The sequence below is a fragment of the Lepus europaeus genome, chromosome 17 (genome assembly GCF_033115175.1).
Source record: "Lepus europaeus isolate LE1 chromosome 17, mLepTim1.pri, whole genome shotgun sequence".
Classification (NCBI taxonomy): Eukaryota; Metazoa; Chordata; class Mammalia; order Lagomorpha; family Leporidae; genus Lepus; species Lepus europaeus.
This window is the reverse complement of record NC_084843.1, coordinates 72,197,235-72,225,185: the sequence shown is the minus strand read 5'-3', so window position 1 is coordinate 72,225,185 and position 27,951 is coordinate 72,197,235. Positions and strand designations below refer to the sequence as shown.

Here is a 27,951-nt window from a genome sequence, read left to right as displayed (position 1 = left end):
CAGGAACCAGCAGGCTGGCTCTGCCCAGAAACCAAGAGTGCACCTGTGCATTTGGAAGTGACTGTGTGGGGGGACCACGTTCCCTCTGATGCACTGAGTAAAACGAGTCAAATACAAAGGGGACATTGGAACATTCAAAGAAAACGCGGGGCTTTTATGGGAAAAGTGCCATGCTGGGGACATAATTCGGTGAAAGGCTGTACTGATATCTTCAAATAGCACAGTTACAGGGAAATTCATTCCAACAAACAAAGCCTCACCCAGTAGGAGGCATTTTGATATTTCAGGCACAACTCTAAGCAATTAAGCTCATTTAAAGTGCAGATCTGGTATTTTCCTTCATTTTCAGATTTTTACTTGTTAAAATACCTAGAAAATTCCCTAATATCTATATAAATACGATGAACAGTAGCCTATATGTCTGAAAATATTGCACAAATGAAAACATGACTCCAAAAGAAAAACAATGCTAGGTGGTCCCAGTTACTATGAACATTCTGAATGATGTAACTCTATAATCCTTTGTTAATGCCTTAAATCATGTGCAGCTATACTGATCAACTCCTTAGGCCAGGCTTTCCTTAAAAAATTTGACATGCATACCATGAACAGCCAAATACATCATTTTGCATACATCACTAAACTTTCTCTTCCACAAACAGGAAACTCAACCAACCCCATAAAACGTCCCCCTCCAGACTGAAAACCCTCATGTCAACTCTTCACCATTATCACAAAGCTAAGACAATAAGCGATCCAAGTTCCTGTGGAGATGCATTTGGCGCAGCGCTGATTTGTAGACGCAATCAAAAGAGACCGAGGCAGATCTGCGGTGAGCTCCGATTCCTCAGCAGAGCCATGGCCTCGCTTCCACCTCTCACTTAACACTGACTAAGGAGCAGATCAGCAGGATACTCGCAGTTTTTAAAGGAAACTGCAGGCCAATACTTCATGTTGTGTGCAAGCAATTTAGATATTTTTCTCTTAGATATATTATGCCTCATAATTATATTGATGAGCCTGTCTCTGCTAAGACTAAGGCTCAACAAAGGTACAGAAAAGTTAAACTGACAGGCTTAACATTTCTGTAAGTTCTTCAGGGAGAAAAAAAGAGCAGGAAAGACATCAGAATAAATCAATGACTGGAGCCAACAGATGGTTATGTAATGGACAATAAAGACATTTCCCTCAGCCTAGGGAGTTGAAAAACAAATTTGAAATTTAAACTCATTAAGAGCCCATATCAACTTCTAAATCAACCAAAAATCTACTAATTCATTAGACTGTTTTACTTTGGGGAAATCAAGAATGATAGTATCCTATATGCAATATGGGGTCAGCTTTCCTTCTCCATTGAAATGGAAGACCACACACGTGCCCACTTTTAGCTGCAGCCATTGTGGCCCCCTCCGTGGACAAGGAAGTATTTGCTGCTATGTCTGAGGGAGGACTCATCTGTACTATGTGAGGGACCCGCTGCACTGCAGGGCCTCTCCTGTGGAAGTGCTGCTGCACAAGGCTGAGAGCCTACTGCGGCGCTGTGCACTTTTTACCAAATCTAACAATGATTTCTACCTACCGAATGGCACAGTCACTGGATGAATGGTGCTCTGACAGGTAAGGGAAGACTGCGTCCAATGGCAGCACACATTTCCTTTGAAATTCCCACTCAAGCACTTGCTACTGTTCCTGTCTCACAAAGGGACAGTCAAGTCCGCTATCGTAAAGACACGCATCGTAAAGGAATCCCTAGAAATTTGAATGAGTCACTTTCTTGGTTTCATTCTTTCCAGTACATTTTTGGTCCACTGAACAAAACACAAATTGGTCATATACGGTGATCTGTCTGAAAACTGTTCATGCTGACTGAAGCAGCTGCAGAGGTACAGCCTAAATGTGGCGTGATGTGAAAGACAGGAAGACACGTTCACTGCACTGTCTGACAAGTGGCCTGCAGGATGGTTAGGTTCATGCACGTGGTTGCCTGGAGGTCCCACAGCTGCCTTCTGTGGCACAATGGAATAAATGAGCATATGTGCCTTTGAAACACCATTTAATAAAACACAATTCCTATCTCGAATTCTGTTCTCCTTCCCAAATCTACTCTTCAAGAAACTGTCATTCAAACGTACACCAACCAAAATGGGAAACCTAGGAAACCCAGAAGAACTAAACCATTATGAAGTCTAGCTTTCTCAAATGCATAATTTTTAAATTTATAATTTTTCTTAAAATATTTTCACTTGTTTTGCTATAGAAAATAAGTTTTAAATCCTATGTATGGGATATTTACACCCCATCCAAGTTTTGTGCAAATATTTCAAGTCCATTATTCCAGTCTTCAGATATTGGCATAAAGTCAATAAATATAAATATTATAATAAAGACTTAATTCATGATACATGCTGTGGAACCTTTAAAAAGCTATATGAATCCATAAGCCTACGGAGTTCAACACTGAATCAAACTCCTGCACTAACATATGTTACAATTTCAAGACGTAGCTCACTCTCCAAAATTTACCCAGTAGCAATGTGAACACACACAAAGGGGCGGTGGCGAAGAATGCCTACGTGTGAGAAAAACATGATATCAAAGCAACACATGATTGGTTGATAAACAGTACGAAACATTTTCAGTCTGGGGATTTAGGTAAATGAAGAAACAGTAAACTAGTTTGATGATCCTAGCAGGGAAAAATAAGACTTACATAGACTTCCCATTAAAAGCCTGATCTCCTTTATTCATCACAAAGCTTTTGCATAGACCTTTAAATATACAAAACACTGGCCAGAACTCTGCTTACAGACGACCATCGTCCATGATCACCACGTCTTTAGTTCCAATAGTAGCCATGTTCACAGGAGAGACAAGTGGGAAGGGGTGAGGTTCGGACAACCACAAGAAATACGGACTTAACAGGACTCATCTGCTAAGTGGCTATTGTGAGTTTTCTGATGTACAGCAGGTGGATAACATGGTGACAGCCTTTGGTGGACCTCTGGGATGGGTAAGCAAACTTGTGTTTACCTGAGACAAGATGCTCAACTGGTACATACTTCAGCCCAGGCTATAAAATAAATGGAAGAGCCCAACTAGTAGAAACTTCCACATTTTAATTGTAAGATTTGCAGGCTTTCAATGGAACCTCCACCGTGGTAGTAAACTGTACGTAAAGCTATTACAGAAGACTGTGTTTCAAAACACAAAGTGGCAGGTGATGGCTATGTACTTAATGTATCTTTGGTTTAGGAAGACGAGAATAACGATTGGAGGCCAAACAATCCCCAGAATGCAAGTTGCCATTCGGATTCTGCATGATTTCTTTTTGTCGTGTGAGTGGCCTTGGGATGCTGGTCTTGGCCTGGACGTTTTGAGGCTCTATTCGGGGGATGGTTACTTGTTTCTGTTTGAAAGAGCAGGAAGGGGGGCGGAGCTTAGACACTTTCAGATTACTTGCAAGATTTGCTGGACTAGATGTTGGCTGAAGTTTTGCTGAATGACATGGTGCGATTATCAGTGACTTCTTACAAGTGGGAGGAGTCCGATTTGGAGATGATTCCGAATCTGGAGGAGGTGCCAAAGAATTCAGAATGGATGGCTTTAAAAGCTGCAAAGACTTGGGCTGAGAAGGGTAGCCCACTGGTGGAGACTGATCTCGTCCAACTCTCTCAGCCTGGTCTACTGTACTTGATTGAGGAGCTGTCTGAAGAGAAGTAGCTACAAACTGCATGTCACTAGGTTGATTCTTTGCCAAATGATAAGGCTCTTGAGCATTCACGGTCACGTTCAAGTTTGCTTCAGAAGGTGTCCTCTTAGCCACATCCATCATGAACTGTGGGCTTGATGGAAAAGGCCGGTCTTCCAAACCGCAGCTGCTTTCTTGCCGTAAGCTGTGCGTAAAGCTTTCATCCAGAGGTGCGATGCCCTGATGCGTGCCCTGGGCTGCACACTCACTGCGGGCCTCGGTAGGTTGCGGCTTTATTAGTTTTCCCTGGGCGTGATCTGTGGGTCTGGGAAGGCTGCTGGAAGGCTGTAGTACTTGAGGCTGTTGAAATTGAAAACATTAGCGATAATTTATCTGAAAAATAGCACCCAGGACTAATGTAAGTAGTTTTAAGCAGGCTGTGTTGACATTTATGCTTTAATATGGAAAGTATTTTTTAACAGTTAAAAAAGAAATTATAATATCCAAGCAAATTTATGACACACATACAAAAGTGATAATGCAAACAAAAAATGATACAGGCAGTTAACACTAAACAAGACTCAAAATTAAATGGGGGGAAAAAAAACCTTAAAATACCAATTTATTGTCAAAATAAAATCCCTGCCTTAATAGATTAAGTATTTACAATCTTATCTTTAAGAGCCTGACAGAATGATTTCTAAAGCACTTTGGTTTAATCATCACAAAGCACTCAGATATTAACTGGTGACCTTCAGAGTATCACCCATTTGAAAAAAGAATTTCTTTAAAGTTGTACACCACACTATCAAGTGCTGTGCCTTAAATTACAATTCCCAGCAGAGAAACATGCTTTATATTCTTAGTTTATGTGATGCTCCAAAAAAAGGCCAATACACTTGGCACACGCTAGCCTACCTGTACCGTTCTCGTGGAGAAGTCGGAGGACAAAATGCTCCAAGGCTTATCTGCTCTGTGTCATCGCCAGCACGGCTGACACGTGCACAGCATGCACCACACCCAAGAGCGAAGATCCATGTAGCAAAATGAACATGAGCAGCTCTGAATGGCAACCAAGAGTCAAACAAATGTGAACTTGCCTCTAGCAGGAACAAAAGCACAGAAAGAAACCTAAGACAGAAGAGTTCTTGGGGGCGGTGTGCCTCACATGTACTCCTATGAAGTTCACTGTGTGGGTCCATTCCACAAATACCAGGAAAAATACATGATTTCCATTACTGCTGGGCATCCAGTCAAAAAAAAAAAAAAAAAAAAAAAGAATTTTGGGGCCAGCACTGTAACATGCTAGGCTAAGCCTCTGCCTACAGTGCCAGCATTCCATATGGGGGCTGGTTCATGTCCCGGCTGCTTGTCTTCCAATCCAGCTCTCTGCCAGTGGCCTCGGAAAGCAGTGGAAGATGGCCCAAGTGGTTAGACCCCCTGCACCCACATGGGAGACCTAGAAGAAGTTCCTGACTCATGGCTTTGGATCAGCTCAGCTACAGCTGTTGCAGCAATCTGGGGAGGGAACCAGCTGATGTAAAACCTTTCTCTCCCTCTTACTGTCTATAACTCTACCTCTCAAATAAATAAATAAAATCTTTAAAAAATATATACGAATCTTAAAAGTTATCTTTCAGTGGGTCAAACAATGAAAACAAACAGGGTAGCACATACAGCAGCTCCATCTGAGGTTAGTTGGCACAAATATTTGTGTGTGTATGTGTGTGTGTGAGAGAGAGAGACAGAGACAGGGAGAGAGAGTCTATTAAATAACGTGGGCTAAAATGTCAAAGATACAACAAAGAAATGTGAACTTTAAAGAACCATTTTTCATAAGTAACTTTTTATATGCTAATCTACAAATAAATCTTTACAGTGTCTTGAATTTCTTTAACATAAAGAGCAGCTCGATTTATGCCACATCCTTTGTGTTTTTTTACTTCTTTCATCTTGATCAGCACTGGATGATGTCTTCCTAGTCAAGAGTTAGACCGTGAAAGGGCTGGGAGTGACTGAGCAGACTCGCTGACTTACAAAAGGATGGTTGGTCATGATGGCATGAGCTGAATTGATATTAAAAAAAAAAAAAAATCAAGGGAGTCGGCACTGTGGTGTAGCGAGTAAAGTCGCCACCTGCAGTGCTGGCATCCCATATGGGCGCCAGTTCTAGTCCTAGTACCTTCACTTCCGATCCAGCTCTCTGCTATAGCCTGTGAGAGCAGAAGATGGCCCAGTGCTTGGGCTCCTGCACCCGTGTGGGAGCCCTGGAAAAAGCTCCTGGCTCCTGGCTTTGGATCAGCTCAGCTCCGGCTGTTGCAGCCATTTGGGGGAGTGAAACAATGGATGGAAGACCTCTTTCTCTCTTTTTGCCTACTTTACTTTTCAAATAAATCAACTTTTTTTTTAAAAAAAGATAAATCACGATTGAAAATTATGCAAAGATATGTTTAAAATAAACAAGTCATCTAAATTGTTCTTTTTAAGCTAAATATCCAAGACTTCTAAAGTCCCTAGGCATTTTACGATAAATCAATGAATAAAAGAAGAGGGTACTAAAATCATCACATAATTGATTCAACAGATGCTCCTTGGGGTTCCCAGAAAAAGATTACACTAAAGTGATCACAAACCTTGGGAGGATTAGTGGGAAAATAGGGCAGGACCGTATCAAGGAAACTAAAATCTACCAGAGGAAAAAAGTAAACAGGGAGAAGAGTGGCAGCAAATAGCTGATTGAGTGGGGATTTGTTTTCCCTTTTCACCTTCAAAGAGAGGAAGAAATTCTTGTCTCAAGTTAAAAGTTTAAAAATACCCGTGACAGAGACGAGCGTTGTGGTGCAGAGGATTAAGCTGCCACTTGTATCCTGTATCAGAGCATCCACTGGAGCCTGATCCAGCTCCCTGAGAATGTGCCTGGGAAGGCAATGGATGACAGTTCAAGTGCCTGGGCTTCTGCCACCAAGGTGGGAGACCCAGATGGACTTCGTGCCTCCTGGCTTTGGTATGGCCCAGACCTGGCTGTTGCAGTCATTTGGGAGTGAACAAGTGGATGAAGATTTTCTCTCTCTCTCTCTCTGTCTCTCTCTCTCTCTCCCCATCTCTTACTCTTGCCTTTTAAATAAGTAATCTTTAAAAATAAATAAATATCAGCAACATTTAAAAATTGTGTTTTTCCCTAATGTCTATCTCTATCAAGGAAAAAAAGGTATAAATATGCTAGCAGCTTAAAGCATAAAAAGGTATGATTTTCCAATTCAGATAAAGAATTGATTATTAACCAAACCACCAGAAAGGCTCACTGTGACCTGCGCTAAATGACCTATCCGCACTCTTCTGATTGCTCACGTTACCCAGCTGACCACTGCTTCTCTGAGAAATAACTGGAAACACAGCAGAGTCAGAAAGACACACTGACCATATAAGTGTAAGAGAAGCCTCCATTTCAAATATTAAAGAGTGAGAGAAATGACCAAGAATAACAAAGTATTGAGTCTTTTAACAGAGAGGAGTTCAACTGAATAATCAGGCAAATAAAAGCCTAATCTTTCTCTTAATTACATTAAATAAACCAGTGGCTTTTGTTTACTAAATAAATAATGTTGCTTTGTACTTTTATCTTTTTAATGGTGTAATTTTCCTATCCCCAAATAAATATCTTGGTTTGTTATTTGAGAACTATGGTTTAGAAAATCAATTCCTGTACCGTGAAGCAAAACATCTCTCTCTCTCTCTTTTTTTGACAGGCAGAGTGGACAGTGAGAGAGAGACAGAGAGAAAGGTCTTCCTTTTGCCGTTGGTTCACCCTCCAATGGCCGCCATGGCTGGTGCGCTGCGGCCGGCACACCGCGCTGTTCCGAAGGCAGGAGCCAGGTGCTTCTCCTGGTCTCCCATGGGGTGCAGGGCCCAAGGACTTGGGCCATCCTCCACTGCACTCCCAGGCCATAGCAGAGGGCTGGCCTGGAAGAGGGGCAACTGGGACAGAATCCAGTGCCCGGACCGGGACTAGAACCCGGTGTGCCAGCACCGCAGGCAGAGGATTAGCCTGTTGAGCCACGGCGCCGGCCACAAAACATCTCTTTTAAGAATAAAAAATGACTGTAATGCAAGAACCAAGGAAATCACTTGCTGTGGATACACAGAAGACTATGTGGAAGTGGTTAGCCCCTAAGGACTGGAGTGCCGCTACCTGCCGCCAAGTTGGACAAGCTGCTGCTTAAGCTCTTGATATCAAGCAGAACAGATGTGTGTTTTAATGGCTGTTACATGATAATTTCCCCAAACTCCAAGCACTCATCGGTGCTAATTTAAAGGCAAAGATGCTAACAATTCATCATGTCCACATCTACTACTGCTTCAATGGCCATAAAAAAAAAAAAAAAAGTTCTTACACATCTTTAGAATGAATACTAAATATAAAGAGGAAAAGATCTCAAATTCCCAAGACCAATAAGGTTAAGAGAAAGGAATATCAAAGATTACTTTAGCAGGGTGAGGTGGAGTTTGCCAAGTAGATGAAGACCTTCTGGGTAGCAGGCCAGCACATGCTAGGCACAGAGGCTAATGATAATGATAGTAATAATAAACAGCTTATTCTAATCACTTCAAATTGTCAGACTGAATTTGGAGAACCCAGTGTTGGTAGGAAAACAGGGCCAGCTCATTGAGGGATTGATGGCCGATAACTGATGGCTGACACTGGTGAATTTTACGTTATCAGAGAAACTGTAACATACAATGTGTTTTAGAATGAACCCCCTGGGGTAGTCAGGGAGGAATGTACCCTGAGAGGAGGAGTGTCTAAAGCAGCACAGCCAGGTAGCAGCTATGCTAACAGCCCACGTGATAAACTTTAAGGTTCTAAAATTAGGATACTGGGTACAGAGAACAGGAGAGGACTGGAAGAGGTTTGAAGAGGGGGCAGACAAGATGAAGTACTGTCCTACATTCATTCAAAACGAAACAAATGCCTCTGGAGAAGTTGCCCAGCAGCCTACAAGACCAGAAGGCAAAAGAAAGCCCCCCACTCACACAGACACACACACACACACACACACACACACACACACACTGGAGGGCTTCAGTGAACTCCCTGCAGTCACCAACGAATAGAGCTCTCAGTGCGCCACCCTCGCAGCCGTGCAGGGGCTGGTGATGGAGACCTCAGAGTCCATCCCCAGACTTAAAGAGCCAGGTACCTCTGTCTTACTTCAGTTGAACACACAACTTCAACACACCTGAGAACTCTGAGTACATGGTTACGTGTGTCAAGGTCAAATGGGCGGATGTGCAAAGGCCTAGTAGTCATCTTTAATGAGAATCTTAAACGTCTATTTGGGACTGCTTATAGAGACAACCAGAGCCCATGAGCTTCTCACAGACATGCTCCAGGTTTTATTCATTTTTTGTCTTGCCTGGTATCCTGCACATAGTGGGTATTAAATATTTGCTAGATAAATGAATGAATATTTGTTGCATATTCAAGAATTTCTTGTTTAGCCATAAAATTATCAAAGTGATGCTTTCCTATTAGATCAGTGACAAAGTATTAATTATTAAACAGTAACCAGTCTAAAAACAACACTGATGAACAATCTGATAACAGGGGGGAAGGTGATTTTCTCTGGTAAGTTTGCGGTTAACCTGATTATTCACGTATTTTAGAATTTGGTAATTCACAGCACTGTGAGTGATTATTTACTCAAGAGGCAGAGTCAGAAACAAACAGAAAGAGCTCCTATGAACTGGTTCACTCTCCAAATGCCCACAATGATGGGGAGGGCTAAGAGCCTGGAATTCAATCCAGGTCTGCCATATGGATGGTAGGAGCCCAACTACTTGAACTACTGCCACCACTGTCTTCCCAGGGTCTGTGTTAGCAGGAAATGACCAGAAGCCGGATCTGGATCTATGTATATCAAGCCTAGGTAGTTTGATATGAGATATAGGCATCATAACCAGTGTTTTAAATGCGAGGCCAAATGCCTATCCCGATTATTTGTGTTTAAAAGGACAGAAGGAAGGATTAATTATATCCTAATTTGAATCTAAGTATCCTCATAATGACCCAGAAGTTTATTCATCAAATATCTTTGACTTAAAAACTAGGCCTTTCTAGACTAAACAACAGGGTGGGAAAACTTTCTTAAAGAGCATTTGCTATTTTCCATTTCTAATTCTAATAAAATATGACTATTCATGTAAAACACTTGGCATAGGGTCTCCTAGCCTACAGTAAGCACTTAGTAAATGTTACCAATGATGGGGCAGATTTTGAGTCTAGTAGTTAAGATGCTGTTTAAGATGTTTATGCTCTACATCAGAACACTTGGACTTGATACCTGGCTCTGGTTCCTGATTCCAGCTCCAGGGAAGATAGTGAGGATGGCTCAAGTAACTGGGCTCCTGCCAGGGGAAACATGATTAAGCTCCCAGCTCCTTGCTTTAGCCTGGCTAAGCCCTGTTCATTGTGGGCACTTGGGGAATGAATCAGCAAAGGTGAGTTCTTTCAGTTTCCTGAACAAATAAAACACTTTAAAAAATGTTACTGATGAGGTAGTCATTGTGGTACTGTGGGTTAAGCCACTACTTTTTTGACACCAGCATCCCATATCAGAGTGCTGGTTAGAGTTTCAGCTTCTCCACTTCCAATCTAGCTTACTGGAAGTGCCTTGGAAGGCACCAGAAAATGGCTCAAGTACTTGTGCCCTTGCCACCCATGTGAGAAATGAGCGCTCTCGGCTTCAGTCTGGCCCAGCCCTGGCTGTTGTGGCCATCTGGGGAATAAACCAGTGGATGGAACATCTTTCTTTCTCTCTCCTTTTCTTCCTTTAAAATGAATAAATAATCTTTTTTAAAACATCTTTAAAAAATGTTATCCACAATCATTAAAAAGTGTAAGAAAGATGAACTCAAATAATGGCCCTTTTGTAACTGGGTCTGGGAATAGAGGCAAGTTCTTCAACGGTATAATAAACTAGCTGCTATAAAATACAAAGTCTCTAGATTTCAAATACAGAGTTCAACAATACAAATAAGCCTTTAAAAAGAGATCTATCTAAATGTTTTCAATCAACAGCAGACATACTTGCCATGACACCGACACCTGTATGCACTATCTGCCTTCCTGGAGGTTAGAACTGGAAGTAGGGCATGATGCTTAGAAAAGATTCTGACTAGGGTCTACAAAGGAAGTGGTCCAGCACAGTATAGAAATGCTTAGCTTTTGGGGTCAGATTGGTCTGAGGTCTGAGTCTCAGTCCTGGGTCTATCACTTGCTTCATGAGACAGTGGGGAAGTGGTCTCACTGCCCTGAAACAGAACTCCACAATTTGTAACATGAGGATAATACCAGTATCTATACCTCATGGAATTGCTGTAAATAATAAACAAAACCTGCATGCAAGGTACTTAATACAATGCCTGGCACAGTACAAGTACTTGGGTAATACTGGACTCAGCTCTGAGAGAACAGGGTTAAAGGTAGACTCCAAACTAAATTTGCAGGCATGATCTCTGATCATTGAGACAGAAGGCATTGTCCTCTTTTTTTGTAAATAGTAAATTGAAGTCTAAATAAGTAACATGTCCAAATCACATATTTTAGTAAACAGCAAAGCCTGAATTTGAGCCATAAGAGAATTTGAAATGCAACACTAAAATGTCATTATTCTGTGCTGTCTGGGTAGTTCTGAGGAGTTCACAGGTTTCCAAAATATGCAACACAGCCATATTATTTTTAGTTTTAATATACTTAAAAACCCCATAGTCAGATTCAATACCATCATTCAGGTACTAACTTTCCTGGACAATGCCCTGTTTCTTTCTTAGCTGATGCAGCCTACACAGGGAAACTCTCAGATGTCGAACTCGAGCTACACCGTGGACTAGTATCTCTAGAAAGAAGTGGCTCCATTGACTGAAACTGAGAAAGGCAAAAGACCACTCATAAGGGACAAAATCACTTCAAAGACCTCTTGCAACAGCTTAAGGAAAAGGACTCATGCCAGTATTTGTAAGCATTCTTGTTCTAGGGTCACTAGCAAAAAGATGGTAGCTAAAAACGTCAAGTCCCGATTGAGTAAAAATATACCAAAGTGTGCTAAGTAGAATACAGGAAATGTTTTAAGTGTAAAAATGCTACTGTGTAACAGACATAGGAATTCACTTAGGCTATTTTCTGGGGATATTCAAGTTTATTTTAAATACATTGGAGATTAAAAGGATGATGGAAATGGAGCCACCTGTACCATGCCTGTAATTTCATGCAGGCTCTGACATGCATCATGCAAACTGGAAAAAACAAAAACAAAAAAGTAACTTATGAGAAAGGTGGTAGAAAAAAATCTGAAATTGTACTGTACCACGCTTTGTCAGAGAAGTAATGGACTAACTTCTCAACTCCTTGCCAATGGCATAATGGGAGAGCAGAGACAAGAAAAAGACAGGACAATGGCATCAGAGACCACACACAACACCAAGGATTGCCGTGTCTGGGTGGCAGCCAAAAGGACTGGCTTTGCTATCGTTGTGTTTTTCTAGGCAGTATTCATTATTTTATTTAATATATTTGTATATAACTAAAACATTTTAAATAATTTGCGCTTCTTACTAAAGTGGTTTTCAAGTCAGTACAAATATCACAGAAAGGCAACTTTTTGTTTAAAACTTGCCTTATAATACTTAAAAGAATCACTTGAAGAATCTTGCCAAATACTGAAACAATTCTGACACAACTTAATATCCATACTCCAAAAACCTAAAAAGGCTTATTTAGCCTTTGTAATCTCTTACAAAGGAAGTAGCAACTGCTGTCTTAATAATTTCAGAATTTCTTGTGTATTATAAAACTAAGTAAACTCCAGCATTTGTTAGTTTATTTTTATTACAGCTATTGCATTTAATACCACTAATGGTATAATCAGATCTTAATTATGTGGTGGATCATAAGTGAGGCTCCACACATCGCTGTGCAGGTGGAAGACGTAATTAGTTCCCTCTAGATTAAAACGGACTTTTGCTAGACGTCACATGAACACAATCACAGACTCCAGTGTTTCTTGAGAACAGGGAATGTTCTTATTCCTCTAGATCTCAGAAAACTTAAAGAGAATACCTGATTGATAAATAGAAATAATTTACAAAGAAATTCTGAAATAAGGAGTTCAATAGCTTTTCTGAGTCGAAGACCAGTTAACTGCTTTCAAAAATTACCAGAGTGATCAAGAGTAATTTAATTATTTAGGCATAGTGTGACATGATTAATTTCATGGGTCTATAGCTAAAAGAGACAGAATCCATTAGTATCTACCTCTCAGATGCAGAGTAGTTCAGAAAAAAAACTAAGTAGCACCATAATAGTAAAATTCCGTTGGCGTAACAATATGCATGGTATATTTATCCAGCATAGGACACTGTAAGCACTAAAACACAGCAACAAATACTAGCCAAAGGAACAGTCTCAAAATCTGCACAGCAGGTTGCTATAACAAGCTTTTACAGAAAATATTAATTGCTGTGTTTCTCTTAATTGCAGTGAGAGAAATTAACACATGCCTAGGTTTATGGGCGGGCCTACTGGACCATGAGTTAGATGCACATTTCCGAATAATCAATGACTATACTATACAGCATTCAAAATTAGCTAGAGAAATGTACACAGTACCACATTCTATGTTAACAACATTTAAATAATAAATTAGCTTACCATAAAATCAAATTAGTTCTTACTGAGTTACCCTGGCTCCATTTCAATCAAAAATATTTTATTTTTATGAAAAGTCACACAAAGAGTTAATTTCCAATTAAAGCACTGAGGCTAAAACTATTCTTACAAATCAAATTGGTTATAGCTACATGTTCAAGTCAATCAGGTTAATTTATACCATATTAATTTATACCTTACAAACATGTCTGAGAATTCAACAAAATACATCAAGTGCCCCTAGAAGGTATACACCTTCTGATTAAGTAAAATCCTTCCAGGAATCTCCCTAAGAAAAGAGAGATGCTGGGACCAGCGCAGTGGAATAGAGAGTTAAGTTGCCATCTACAGTGCCAGCATCCCATATGTGTGTTGGTTCAAGTCCTGGCTGCTCTACTTCCCATCCAGCTCTCTGCTAATGCTCCTGGGAAATCAATATAGGATAGCCCAAGTCCCTGGGCCCCTGTACCCACATGGGAGACCCAGAAGAAGCTCCTGGATCCTGGCTCTTGCCTGGCCTAGCTCTGGCCATTGCAGGATAATCTCTACAACTAAGAATAACATCCACGTCCAATGACAGGACAAGGCTAAGTTAGACGGTATCTACATAATACTGAGTTATGCTGCCACTAAAATATGATTTCAAGAAATATTTGCTTTTTGAAAAACATTTATAAAATGATACTATATGGAAAAACCAAAAACAAAAAGCTGAAAATATGTAAAGATTCCAACTTAGCCAAATTAAAATAGACTGGAAGGAAATATATAAAAATGTTTATTTCCTCTTTCTAATTCCTTCATGAGCCACTAAATTACTTTTATCAATAGGGAAAATGTAAATCTTACAGAGTCATTGCATTTACAATAAATATTTAAGGGTCAGGCTCTGGGCTTAGGATGGAATTTAATTCTGGCAAGAAATGCTTTCTGGGGTTACCATTAAAGCACTTTTTTGGCCAAAAACAATTATTTTATTAATTTTCCTGCTATAAGGTAGGCTATTCATCATTGGAAATTACGGTAGAAAGATTAAACCGATGTCAGTTAACTGAATGTGGACCAAAAGCTGAAGTCCCTACCGACAGCAGGAAAAATCTCTATACGTTTAAATGTAGATGTTTTCTGCTAATTTAGAGAAAAATTTAATTTGAAATCAGAGAATGAACATCATATTAACAGAGAACAGTAAATTTCAGAAAACAAATGTAAGTCAAAAATTTCATAGAAAAAGAAAATCTCACTTAGTAATCGGGATCTTCCCTTCATCTCCAGCTTCCTAGAGTTATTCTTAAATTCAGCAAGAACATGCCTGGCCAGCATAGCTTTCTAGAGTGACCAAAGTGAAGGATTCCCTGCAAACATGAATTATATCACTCTTGCATATTTGGAACATGCCACCATTTTAGAAACTGGCATGTCTACTGCTCTTCCAATGTTTTAGAAAAACACAGACAGATTGCACTTACTGATGACTCATGGCCAAGCAGACCAACAAGTCCAGAGAGCATCAGAAAGAACTCTGATGAAACGCATTCTCCTGAAGGAGAAACCTGTCAGCTAACTCCCATTACTTACACAATTAAGCTCTCCCAGCACCAGGCACCACATGCTGACCAAATGTGGAGAAAAATACAACCTGCCTGAGTTATCAGCAAAGGAAAATGGGAGATCTAGTCCAAAACACTCTGGAAAATCACTGGCTTTACTCCTGTCATTCTCCGTATTTATAATTTATCACTTAAAAAAAAAATCTCACTGACAAACTGCCTCAGATGTGCTCAGAGTGAACACAAGATAGTGCGGCAGTTCAGTACACATTTCTCCTAGAAAGCAGCCTGCCACGCTCAGAGCTATCAAGACGCTGAGAACGAGTTTTCTGGTTGTTAACGTGCACAAACAGGGTCATCCAAGTCTCTAGATCACATCCCAGGGCTCTTGGCTGCATAGGCCACGAGACCTTCTCAGGAAAAGACACGGAGCTGTATATGTTCTCCTAAGTGGCTGACACTTCCATTCAAACAAACGGAAACAAAACTCTTTCTGCCAACGTGGGGATGCAGAGAAATCTCCTAGGACAGTGAACAGAGCAAGCATCACAGTGCTGCCGAAGCACAGTGCTGCTTCATGGGGGAAATGAAGAAGAGCTCTGAGCCCACGAGAGCAAAAAAGAAGCACCCCTTGAAAATGGCCAGCCAGGGGTACGAGCTTGCACAACAGTTAAGTCACCCCTTGAGAGGCCCACATTCCACACGTGAGTTCCTGAGTCCAGTTCTGACTCCGGTGTTACTGATCCAGCTTCCTGCTAATACGCCTGCTGGGAGGCGGCAGATAAAGACTGAAGCACTGGCTCCCCGCCACCTGGAAAGTCAGGCTCCTGGCTCTTCCTGGCCCAGCCCAAGCTGTGCGAAGTGAACCAGTGGATGAGGGTGTTGCTCTCTCTTTCTACCTTTCAAAGAAAATGAAAGTAAATAAATAAATAGATAAAAATAATAAAAAAAAGAAAACAACTCAAGGAAGGGACAAGAAAATTCTAAAGCTGTACAAAAAACTAGTAAAACAAATGTTTCTGAGAAACATACTTTACAAAAATAAATCTAATATTTGTAATGCCAAAAATTACCTCTAAACTGTAACTCCATGTGCCTGCTGACTGTGGAGAAGGTGGAACTGGGGAGCTGCAGGGTGGGGAAAAGTACAGGGGCTAGAGGAGGGGCTTCTCTAGGTGCAAACACAGGGGTGTTGTCTGGCAAGTCGTGCAGGTCTGAAATACGCCGAAGCACACATCACCATTTGTTACTGTAACTGCCCTTGGAAATTTCACTTGAACTCACGAGTGAAATCACTGAGTGTGATTCTTTCTGTGCTATGTGCTGGGATTCTTTAAATAGAGGAGAAAAGCAAGAGAAGTTAACAGAGGTAGTGGGAGATAGGAGAAGTTCCTCTCTTTACCATTTCTACTAAACAAACGAACCTGATGTGAAAATTTATACAAATTCTCTACTTTCCATTGAAATAAAAAGTGCAGAAGGGAAGGAGAGGTCAAAAAATGAGGTTTACCCCTTCCCCGGATTCACACTGACACATTTCTTAACTGCCTGACACTTCCCCTTGTGGACTTTGGATACTGCACATAGGATAAAGGGAATTAGTGAAGGCAGAGATATGAGTTATAAACCAGGGTAATCCATGAAGAAGGCATAAAAATGACTCTGATTGACTACTTTTATGTACTTTTTCATAAATAATAGCTATTTTGGGTGACTTTTCAGAAAAGATAAAATATAAACAACTTACCAGGTATACTTAAGTACACAGTATAAAATAATACTGTTTTAGAAAACAGACATAACATAAACAACAATTTAGGGTTAAACAATGACTAAGTCATTAGAAATGTTAGTAAACCATGCATATTCAAAAGGTATTTCTTCTGTGCTTTAAAGTAGTTGATAAATTACAAAGGCATATTAGTTGTTAAAAAAACACTTGATAAAATGAATTAAAAGATCTTTCTTGAGATGATAGTGAAATGCGATTAAAGCCTTTGATTAGGAAATATTTGAAGAAATGTGCAATGGTCTAGTAAGCCTACCCCCTAAACAGTATGCATCTGTCTGTCACACCATTGTGGACAGTGTGCACAAAAAAAAATCTTTACTTCATACACCTCCGTGTCTTGAAAAAAGAAAATGCATTTAAAGACAGATGCATGTCCAAGGTCTAGGGTCACTGGCAATAGCATTAGGGTGACATTGACCTCACACAGCTTTCTGGAGGCTGTAAGTAAGGGTCTATTTTACATGCAGTCAAAGGAAGTGTTAAGAAAAGAGACTACAGGGAGTGCTGACTTAGCAGTCACCTGCAGCCCCCCGAGGATGGGAAAGGTGGAACTGGGGGAGACATGCAGAAGGGAAATACCATGAATGGGAAGCCAGAGCAGGAGAGGAGTGAGAGACACGGACTCACTCTGTCTGCGGTGCAGCGGAACAGTCCGTGGGGTCCCCTGGAAGGAGCCCTGCCAAGGAGAGAAGGAGGGAGCAGAATACCCACCCTGTGCAGAGAGAGACGGGGTAGGGAGGTACAATAAAACAGGGAACCAAAAAATAGAGAAACCAGTCACACTTTGTTGTTGTTGACTTTTAAATAACAGAGCAGCAATGTTAATGAGAAGACAAGTTTTCATCTTTTTCATACAGGCAGCCTAAATTACTAAAAATACATCATAATGCAAACCTAGTGAATTTTTCATATTTTAAGAAAACATTTATTTTTCCTCTAACATTTGTATTTAATGTACAGGAAATATATTCTTTCTGGTATACATTACATTCATCATCATGTATCTCTTTTAAGTAGTAGTTTCTAGTCTTAAAGGAACAAATTTGAGAGGAAGAGATAGACTTTAGGGGTTAAACACACAGAAATTCCATTAATTTTAACAATTACCATACCAAAAAGGGTGTGTGTTTTCAGAGTATTAGTAGGTAAAAATAAAGACCATTAGCTGAAGCTAGTGGAACCAACACAGCACTAAAGTGGACTCAGAATACTGGGAGACTGCATACTCATACACAGTGTGACATGCAGGCCACATCAGACATGCAGGCTTTTAATGTGAACAGCTGTGGGTTCTTAGCTTTACCTATTTTAATCCCAGATTATCAGAAGTTCTAGTACATCTGAAATGTCATTTACTTCACTTTCCTCACTTCCCACATAAACCTAGTTCTTCAAGAGAGGAGCTGTTCAATGCCACACAAAGAGAACCAGACAGGATCTCCTGTCTCTGTTCCCAGCCTCACCGACTGATTGAAATACAGTCACAAATACAACTACCGGAACACCCTCAAAATATTCGAGGAAAATCAGCCAGTGAATCATCATCACACCTAGTTAAATTTGCAAAAGAAAGTATGCATAATTTTCAGACCAATTATTCTGACAAATATGTTGTATTAGAAAGGCACAGACATAGAATATTGGTATTTACAGCCTTCAGAAGCATTGTTACAAATAAAAATTTCCCTACCTCTGTATCCACATTCCTCAGCTCCTTAGTTATAATCATATCTTCCTTTAAATTTAAGAGTAATCCTGGGGCTGGTTGTGGCACAGCTGGTAAAGCTGTGGCTTGCAACATCAGCATCCCATAGTGGGTGCCAGTTCACGTCCTACGTGCTCCACTTCCAATCCAGCTCCCTGCTAATGGTCTGGGAAAAGCAGCTGAGGATGGCCCTAGTGCTTGGCCACTGCTAGCCACATGGGAGACAGGGATGAAGCTCCTGGCTCCTGGCTTCAGCCTGGCCTAGGGCTTTTGCAGCTATCTGGGGAGTGAACCAGCAGATAGAAAATGGGTTTCTGTCTCTTCCTCTCTGTTTCTGTTATTTGTTTCAAATAACAAAGAAATCTTAAAAAAAAAAAAAGAGTAATCCTACATTGCTGAATACACAACAAAATAAAACAAAAAGATCCATTTTCTATGTTGCTTGCTGATGGAAAAACATAGCTACAGGAAACTAAATAGAATTAACAACCTTTAGGACATTCCAGTAGACAAGCATACTGCTTTCACTGATTTAGCCATGGGTGTTTCAAGTCGTTTTTTTCTAGAGAGTGATGATCTTGGGTATTCTCCATAGATGTTACCCACCAGAACTCTATTTTGCTGTTAGAGAAATGTTTTGTTTCAAAGACTTTATGCAAAACAAGTCCTCAACCAAATCCTCTCTGGGTTTCACCAGGACCAACATTCTAGCTACTGCACTGGACAGACTTACAGACTGAGGGGGCTACACAGGCTGAAAGAGTAGCCACAGGTCGCCCCATCAAAGAAGTTCCCATTGAAGGTGAGTGGCAGTAGCACTGACCTGGGCTCAGGGGGCCTGTGTTTTTCCTTCGATCTGCCATAAGCCCTGTAACTGTGAGGGAGTCACTGATAACTAGCCTCAGCTTCTTGATTTGGCAGGTGCCAAGGGAAGAAAACACTAAGAACCCTTGTCCTTCCAGCTATAATTCAGTTACTTACACATCCAACCATATCCCCACTCCAATCACTGCTATCTTTAAACTGCCCTTGGAGACATAGGAGAGTACTTCAAAAAGTTGGTGGAAAATACAAATAATGGGGGCTGGTGCTGTGGCACAGTGGGTTGAAGTCCTAGTATACAGTGCCAGTATCCCACATGGGCGCTGGTTCGAGTTCCAGCTGCTCTACTTCCAATCCAGCTCCCTGTTAACGCGCCTGGGAAAGCAGCAGAGGATGGGCCAAATCCTTGGCCCCTGCACCCATGTGGGAAACCTGGAAGAAGACCCTAGCTCCTGATTTTGGTTAGGCCCAGCTCCGGCTATTGTGGCCATTTGGGGAGTGAATCAGCGGATGGAAGACCTCTCTCTCTCTCTACTTCTCTCTGTAACTCTTTCAAGCAAGTAAAATAAATCTTTAAAAAATGCATATTATGAAGAAACTATGCATGGATTTCAAAATTTTTTGTACCAAATAAACACTTTTTAATTCCACTTTTCCGTGAATTTTTGAAGCACACTTGTATGTGTGTATGTGTCTCTGTATATATGCATCTCCAGATACATATACCTCTATCTACACATACACCTCTATACATACATATATATGTATAAACATGAAAATACATATCCACATGAGTGTGTGTGTGTGTACATGAACAGTAATGGAACAGGTCTACAAATGGGGAAAAAATGGTACACTTAAGTGTAAAACTGGGGCATTTTTCCTACCTAGAAAGAGAACAATAATGCTAAAATCAAGAAAGCATATGGTACAAAAAGTAGAGTCTCATTTAAGGGAGCCTGCTCCTAAGTCTTTAGGCTGCATTCTTTTCAGTTAGCTCCAAGGCTATCTCCCAGCCCCCAGGATCCTCAAAGTGGGAGGGCTCTTTGCTATTAAAATTATCATGAGTGGGCCAGAGCCGTGGCTTAACAGGCTAATCCTCCGCCTTGCGGCACCGGCACACCGGGTTCTAGTCCCGGTTGGGGCGCCGGATTCTGTCCCGGTTGCCCCTCTTCCAGCTCAGCTCTCTGCTATGGCCCGGGAAGGCAGTGGAGGATGGCCCAAGTCCTTGGGCCCTGCACCTGCATGGGAGACCAGGAGAAGCACCTGGCTCCTGGTTTCGGATCAGCACAATGTGCCGGCTGCAGCGGCCACTGGAGGGTGAACCAATGGCACCAATGGTCTCTCTCTCTCACTATCCACTCTGCCTGTCCAAAAAAAAAAAAAAAAATCATGAGTGCTAGAAGTGAGTAAACCCTTCTTTGGAAATTATAAATGCCTGATATCATTTTTGTGATAAAATTGTTATCTCTATCTTTTCTATTTTATAAATAGTTATAATAGGAACATACCTGAGACTCAGATATTCAAACAAATAGTTCTTTAAAAAAATATTTAATGTGTTGGGGCTGGCGCTGTGGCTCAGTGGGTTAAAACCCCAGCCTGCAGTGCCAGCATCCCATATGGGTACCGGTTCAAGTCCCCGTTGCTGCACTTGTGATCCAGCTCTCTGCTATGGCCTAGGAAAGTAGTAGAAGTTGGCCCAGGTGCTTGGGTCCCTGCACCCACACAGGAGACCTGGAAGAAGCTCCTGGCTCTTGGCTTTGGATTGGCCTGGCTCCGGCCATTGCAGCCATTTGGAGAGTGAACCAGTGGATAGAAGACCTCTGCCTCTGCCTCTCTGTAACTCTGCCTTTTAAATAAATAAATAAATATTTAATGTGAAAATTTAGAATTTACTTCATGTGTAAAATAATTATTCCTACCTTTACTCGTATTAAATGCTTTTTCAAAAAATATGAAAATAAAAGTTCATTCCAAGATAATGCCATTTTTGAGAATATGCTTGTACATTGGTCAGAAAACTCACTCTGCTTTTAAAAATGTTTATAAACATGTATATTCAAAATGAATCTTGATTTTTCATATATTCACCATCCTCTGGAAGTATTCCTGGTCTCTTCAACCACTCTGTGTGCATGATTAGGCCCCTTTCACGTTGTAATTCTTCCCATATTGCCCACACCGCCACTTTATCTGGATGTGTGTTCCCTCAGGTGAGTGAAAGACACCCACCTTCCTCTGGAGGCACCACTTTCTCCTACAGAGCATTCTCATCTCTCTTCCCCTGCTACCTGATTCTTTTTTTTTTTTTTTTTTTTAAATTTTTGACAGGCAGAGTGGACAGTGAGAGAGAGAGACAGAGAGAAAGGTCTTCCTTTTTGCCGTTGGTTCACCCTCCAATGGCCGCCGCCGTAGCACGCTGCGGCCGGCGCACCGCGCTGATCCGATGGCAGGAGCCAGGTGCTTCTCCTGGTCTCCCATGGGGTGCAGGGCCCAAGGACTTGGGCCATCCTCCACTGCACTCCCTGGCCACAGCAGAGAGCTGGCCTGGAAGAGGGGCAACCGGGACAGGGTCGGTGCCCCGACCGGGACTAGAACCCAGTATGCCGGCGCTGCAAGGCGGAGGATTAGCCTAGTGAGCCGCGGCGCCGGCTCCTGCTACCTGATTCTAAACTCCACCTTTCCTTTCCTTCATTTCTTCAGAAATTGCCTTTGCTGATCCACCCTTTACCGACTCCCTCGGGTGTGTTTGTTTCTGAAGCATCACTAGCTCTCTGGCTACTTCAGCTCAAAGAGGATCTTTCAGCCACATATAGCTACATACACTTAAAATTATTACAACTGAGTAAAATGAAAAAGTATCTGCTTCAGTCACACCAGCCACATCTGAACTGCTCAAGGGTCACAGGTAAGTAACAGCTGCCGCACAGCACAGCGCAGGAAGTTAGAGGGGGCGGCACAGAGTAGCTTTTTCTTATCAATTCCGGAACTCAGTCCCAGGGGCTTAGGGTACTTTCTACAACTGTATTATCCCTTTCCTAAGCAGAGGATGGCCTTACGTCCCCTTCATTCTAATAGGTAAGAAGCACTTCATTGCGGTACTCAACGCTGGAAATACAATTCCTGATACTTAAAAGTATCCTCTCATATGCCAACACAGCTTGTCTTAGGCAGCCTCCGAAGGCAGCAGCCACCTTTCTCAGCCTCTAAAGGAACTGCTGGGTTCAATCCCAGAAGTAACACCCAAACCAAACCCAAAACAGTTTTGATCTTTTTCAGTACACATTAAGCACCAGAAATACCTGTATGATCAAAGCCAAATGTTACTACAAGCACATAGATGTTTCCAGAATACTGAGATCAAAAAACATAACCAATACGTACAAGGTGAAGTTGGATATATGCAGAAAATAATGTAATAAAATGGTTCTTGGCTAACAGGAAGGCCGAATTTGTAAGACAAGAATTATTCCATAACTGGAATGGTCATAATAGAAATACAAGTTGGAATGGCCTCCCCACCTGAAATGATTGTGTGTAGCTCAACAGGGAGTTCTCCTGGCTAAGGAGTCACCTGTCCTGTCATGACAGCAGATATTTCACTTTTGTAGAGGGAAATACCATAGGATCTTATAACCTAATGACATCAAATACATGAATCACGCATCCTAACATCACGGCCACCAACCCACTTTCTGATCATACATGGTTGATGGCAGTATAAAATGTATAAATCTTTCAAAAACAACTGCAGTCATACATTTCAAGAGCCTTAAAAACAAAAAAATCACCCAGGGTTAGCACTGTGGAACAGCAGGTTAAGTTACAACCTGCAACAAGGCATCTAGCTTCCTTTTTTTTTTTTTTTAATTGATGTTTTTGTTTATTTGAAAGTCAGAGTTAGAGAGGGAGAGACAGAGATCTTCCATCTGCTGGTTCAGTCCCCAGACGGCTGCATGGCCACAGCTGGACCAAGCCAAAGCCAGGAGCCAGGAGCTTCCTGCAGGTCTCCCACGTGGGTGCAGGGGCCCTAGGATTTAGGCCATCTTCCCCTGCTTTCCCAGGTTATTAGCAGGGAGCTGCATCAGAAGTGGAACAGCCAGGACATGAACCAATGCCCTTAGAATGCCGGCGTCACAAGTGGCAGCTTTATCTGCTATACCACAACACCAACCCACAGATCCAGCTTCTTACTAATGGCCTGGGAAAAGCAGCAGAAGGTAGCCCAAGGGTTTGAGGCCCCTGCCCTCCACCTGAGAGACCTGGATGAAGCTCCTGGCTTCAGCCTGGCTGTTACGGCCATCTATGTAGTGAACTAGTAGATGGAAGATCTGTCTCTCTCTCTGTATGTCCCTCTGTGTCTGTCTCTCCCTATCGCTGTGTTAACTCTTGACTTTCAAAATAAATAAATAAATATTAAAAAAATTATCCAGGAGCAAGTGTTTAGGTTAGTGGTTAAGACTCCTATATCTTGGCCGGCGCCGTGGCTTAACAGGCTAATTCTCCGCCTTGCGGCGCCGGCACACCGGGTTCTAGTCCCGGTTGGGGTGCCAGATTCTGTCCCGGTTGCCCCTCTTCCAGCTCAGCTCTCTGCTATGGCCCGGGAAGGCAGTGGAGGATGGCCCAAGTCCTTGGGCCCTGCACCCGCATGGGAGACCAGGAGAAGCACCTAGCTCCTGGCTTCGGATCAGTGCAATGCGCCGGCCGCAGCGGCCATTGGAGGGTGAAGCAGCGGCAAAAAGGAAGACCTTCCTCTCTCTCTCACTATCCACTCTGCCTGTCAAGAAAAAAAAAAAAAGACTCCTATATCATACATTGGAGTACCTAGATATGATGCTCAACTCTGGCTTCTGACTCCAGCTTCCTGCTAATGCAGGTCCTGGGAGGCAATGGTGATGGCTAAGTGGCTGAGTCCCTGCCACCTATAAAAGATACCTGGATTAACAGTTGCAGGCATCTGGAAAGTGAATCAGTGGATAGGAGCTCTTCTTCTCTGTCTTATTTCTCTCAAATAAAATAAAATAAAATAAAATCCAGTAATGGAGTTCATTTTTATTTGTTTATTTAATTATTTATTTGAGAGACAGAGTTATAGAGAGAGAAGGAAAGACAGAGAAAGACATCTTCCATCTGTTGGTTCATTCCTCAAATGCCCACAATAGCCAGGGCTGGGCCAGGCTGATGCCAGGAGTCAGGAGCTTCATCCGGGTTTCCCATGTGGGTACAGGGGCCCAATGACTTGGGCCTTCCTCTGCTGCTTTCCCATGGGCATTAGCAGGGAGCTGGATTAGGAGTAGAATAGCTGGGACACAAACTAGCACCTAAATGGTATGTTGGCATCACAGGTGGTGGCTTAACCATTATGCCACAATGCCAGTCCCTGGGAATTCATTCTTAGTCAATAAAAGTAATATATTACTACAAGTTTGGCTTAGTAATAAGGCAAACAAAATAGTGGTAATAGCAACCACTACCACTAGACAGATTAAAATACATGCAACACATAATTCTATCTAAAATGCTACATGATGGATCTGCAACACATGCACACATATATTTCATATTATAAAAAAGGTCTGGAAGACCACAAATGAAATGTTGACAATGGTTGTCAGTGTTAGCAGATTTTGAATACCTTAAATTTCTTTTAAATTGCTTTTGCTTCTTTACTTTCTATTTGCTATGGAATAGACTGCTACTTCTCAATAAAAATGGACAGGGAAGGAAAAACCTATTTTAGCCTGTTTCTCTTTTAAGCATAAATTCTTTGATTGTTATCCATAAACATCTTTAGCATTCTATTTGTTTCAGTGCTTTAAGAAAAGACGCTGAATTCTATTTAATTGATAGAATGACATATAATTTACTATGTCAATAGATTTTTTTCTCCACTAACACTAGATTGAAACAAACTAGCTTGAGTTGGATTTTTGTTTCATCCTCTTATCTAAACTACACTTTTCAACAATAAATACTTTTCTCCTAGAGATTTTAAATATTCCAAATGCAAAAGAACTTCAAAGGTCAAGACCCTTTTGTCAGTGGTGATGCCAGTCACTTAGCCCATCCCTAAAGAAATGAGGGTCTTGGAAGTTTAACACTGTCAGGGCAGTCTTTTTTTCTTTAAACATGATTAACTAAAGCAAAACAGATACTCTTTACAGATTTTTACAGGGTAAGAAATAAAAAGGGAGAAGGAGCCAAATCAGAACTGTCATGTGAATGCTTAATCATTTCCGATCAAAAGTCAAAACTGCCCTTGCTTGATGAGAGGAACGAGCAGGAGCCCTGTGGGGGAGGAGGACTCTGGTGTGCTACTGTGGAAGTGTCTGCTGACTTTCTCCAAATGCTCTCCTCATAAGCAGATGTTATCTTTCTCTAGTCCTCCAGATAATCAACAAGCAAAAGCTTTGAGCGTCCCTAGAAACTTCTGCCCAGGTCTTTGCTCTTGATTGGTCTACTTATGCTTTGGTTGGATCACTTCTACCTCTCGGTAACCACTGCTCTGATTGTGTTTTGTCTTAAAAGATCGCAGGTTTAAAGAATGTCAACGTATGACATTTCTTCAAAGAAATGCCACAGGGTCTTGATCCCACTTGTTGAAAACGTCTACTGAAAGCTCTGCTTTTGTCTGTAGCAAAAGTTTGGCACCCATTGAGCAGAACAATTGCTTCACTTAATTTTTCAGTCAGAATTGTATAAACTGAACCAACAGATAGGTCTTGTGTTAGCTACTGTTCCTGCTAATTATTGGTCCTCTTCAGTTAGGTAGGGTATGAACAAGAATAAATTTTCTCTCACAAATCAATGTAGATGGTATACCACAGCAGGCTGAATCTTCAACATTCTCTTGCCCCTTAGAATCAGTTACTCACTTGTAAACTGCTGATTTCTTTGGGACTTTGGCCACATAAACTTTTTATAAACCATTGGCAACTTCACTGTTCTCCCAAGTTTCACCATAAATTTGATGCATATTTTGATTTTAGCAGAGTTCATGCAGCTCTGATAGGAGTTCTTTTCAAATCAATGTTTATGCTTTCTTAGTGTCTTTAACTAAATCCTGTTCAAACATTATTTACTTTGGTGCAAAAAATTTTGAAAGTCAAGTGCAATGTTTTCATAATACACATTTTCCATGAACTTTTTACAGAGCCCTTGTGTGTTGCCATAGATTATCACAATGGACTACTAAGACCTCTGCCATACATTGTAAAGCTGGGCATGCCCTTTTTCTGTGTCAGGGAATTAAGTCCTTATCATGATCACTCACCAAGATTAACCCTTTCTCCTCCCTTCCGAGAGCGATCATCCGTTTCTCCTCTCTGTTCCTCCTGGTCTCCTCAGCTTCTCTTCCTTTCCCTGCTTTTGCTCTTTGCTTTGTTCCTCTTCTTTTTGGTTCTCTGCCTCAAAGGCCCTCTACTCCAAAGGTATTATTTGTTAGCCAACAGGTGATACCAAAGTCTGCTTGGATAAATCTATGAGAATCTACACTGGGCTCAGTATATCGTCCACTGGCTGTTGGTAGACCACTCTGCTTCCACTGGCAGGCTCTAACTGCCAAGTCTGATTTTCTCTCTCAGTATGTCTCTCCACCTCCTAAACAGCTGCCAACAAATGTTATAGGGAATAACTCTTTTCCACCATTTTTTGCTATCTTCCATTGCAAACTGATTTTTTTGTGTCCGCAAACTGTTCAGAGGAAATGCTCAAATACACCCCACAAAACTCTAAGATTCTACAGTATGTGACTGAGACAGTGTCAAGAAAGACATTTAAGGGCCAGTGCTGTGGAGTAGTAGGTTAAGCTTCCATATGGGTGCCGGTTTGTCCCAGCTGTTCCACTTCTGATCCAGCTCCCTGCTGATGGCCTGGGAAAGTAGCAGAAGAATGCCTAAGTGCTTGGGCTCCTGCACCCATGTGGGAGACCCAGAAGAAGTTCCTGGCTCTTGGCTTTGGATGTGGCCACTGGGTAGTAAACCAGCAGATGAAAGACCTCTCGCTCTGTCGCTCGCTGTTTCTCTGTAACTCGGCCTCTCAAATAAATAAATAAATAAATAGATATTTAAATTTTTCAGTATAGTATAAGAAATGGTGACAACCAAGACTGAGATACTAATTTTCAACTTTCTCCATGACTTAAGCTAGAGTTTCAAAATTCAAAATTTTATACAAACTATGCTTGAGGACTTTCACTGTAACATGTTTTAATCCCATAAATTACTAAATATTGCCAATAAAGAATGATATTGCATCTCCACATTCCCCTCATCACGAGGGTATTTAAGGTATGTTGGGTTTCTGCTAACAAAGAATACTGCTAAAAAAAAGAATTTTTTTTTAATGAGCAAAGAAAATCATTGTAAATATAGTAAGTCACTTCCGAAATGATGTCATTCAAATTAATCCCACTGATCCCAAAAGCCCAAGGAACAGAAAAAAAAATCAGAGAATATGCCCAATATTTAATAATTACCATTTAAACAATTAAATATATAACGATTTATTTAACACAATACAACTCAGCAAAACTACTTTTCCAGTAAATCCTGGATTAAACATCTGAATTCTACCTTAAAAATAGCTTTAGGGGCCAGAACTGTAAGGCAGCTGGTAAAGCCACCACCTATGACACTAACATTCCACATGGGCGCTGCTTTGAGTCCTGGCTGCTCCACTTCTGATCCA

The 27,951-nt window shown here is 41.3% G+C and overlaps 1 protein-coding gene across 5 annotated transcripts in view; it reads right to left on the bottom strand.

Annotated features, from left to right (window-relative positions):
* Window positions 1-2,716: 2,716 nt before the first annotated feature.
* CCSER2 (coiled-coil serine rich protein 2) overlaps window positions 2,717-27,951 on the bottom strand; it is a 139,663-nt gene continuing 114,428 nt past the window's right edge. For 3 of the 5 annotated variants that reach the window (XM_062214023.1, XM_062214021.1, XM_062214022.1), the window contains one exon: window positions 2,717-4,048. In XM_062214023.1, the coding sequence (XP_062070007.1) occupies window positions 3,233-4,048 (816 nt within the window). In that variant the 3' untranslated portion in view covers window positions 2,717-3,232. Of the gene's footprint in view, window positions 4,049-17,312; window positions 17,446-27,951 lie in introns of all 5 variants that reach the window. The other 2 variants (XM_062214024.1, XM_062214025.1) reach the window with 2 other exon arrangements.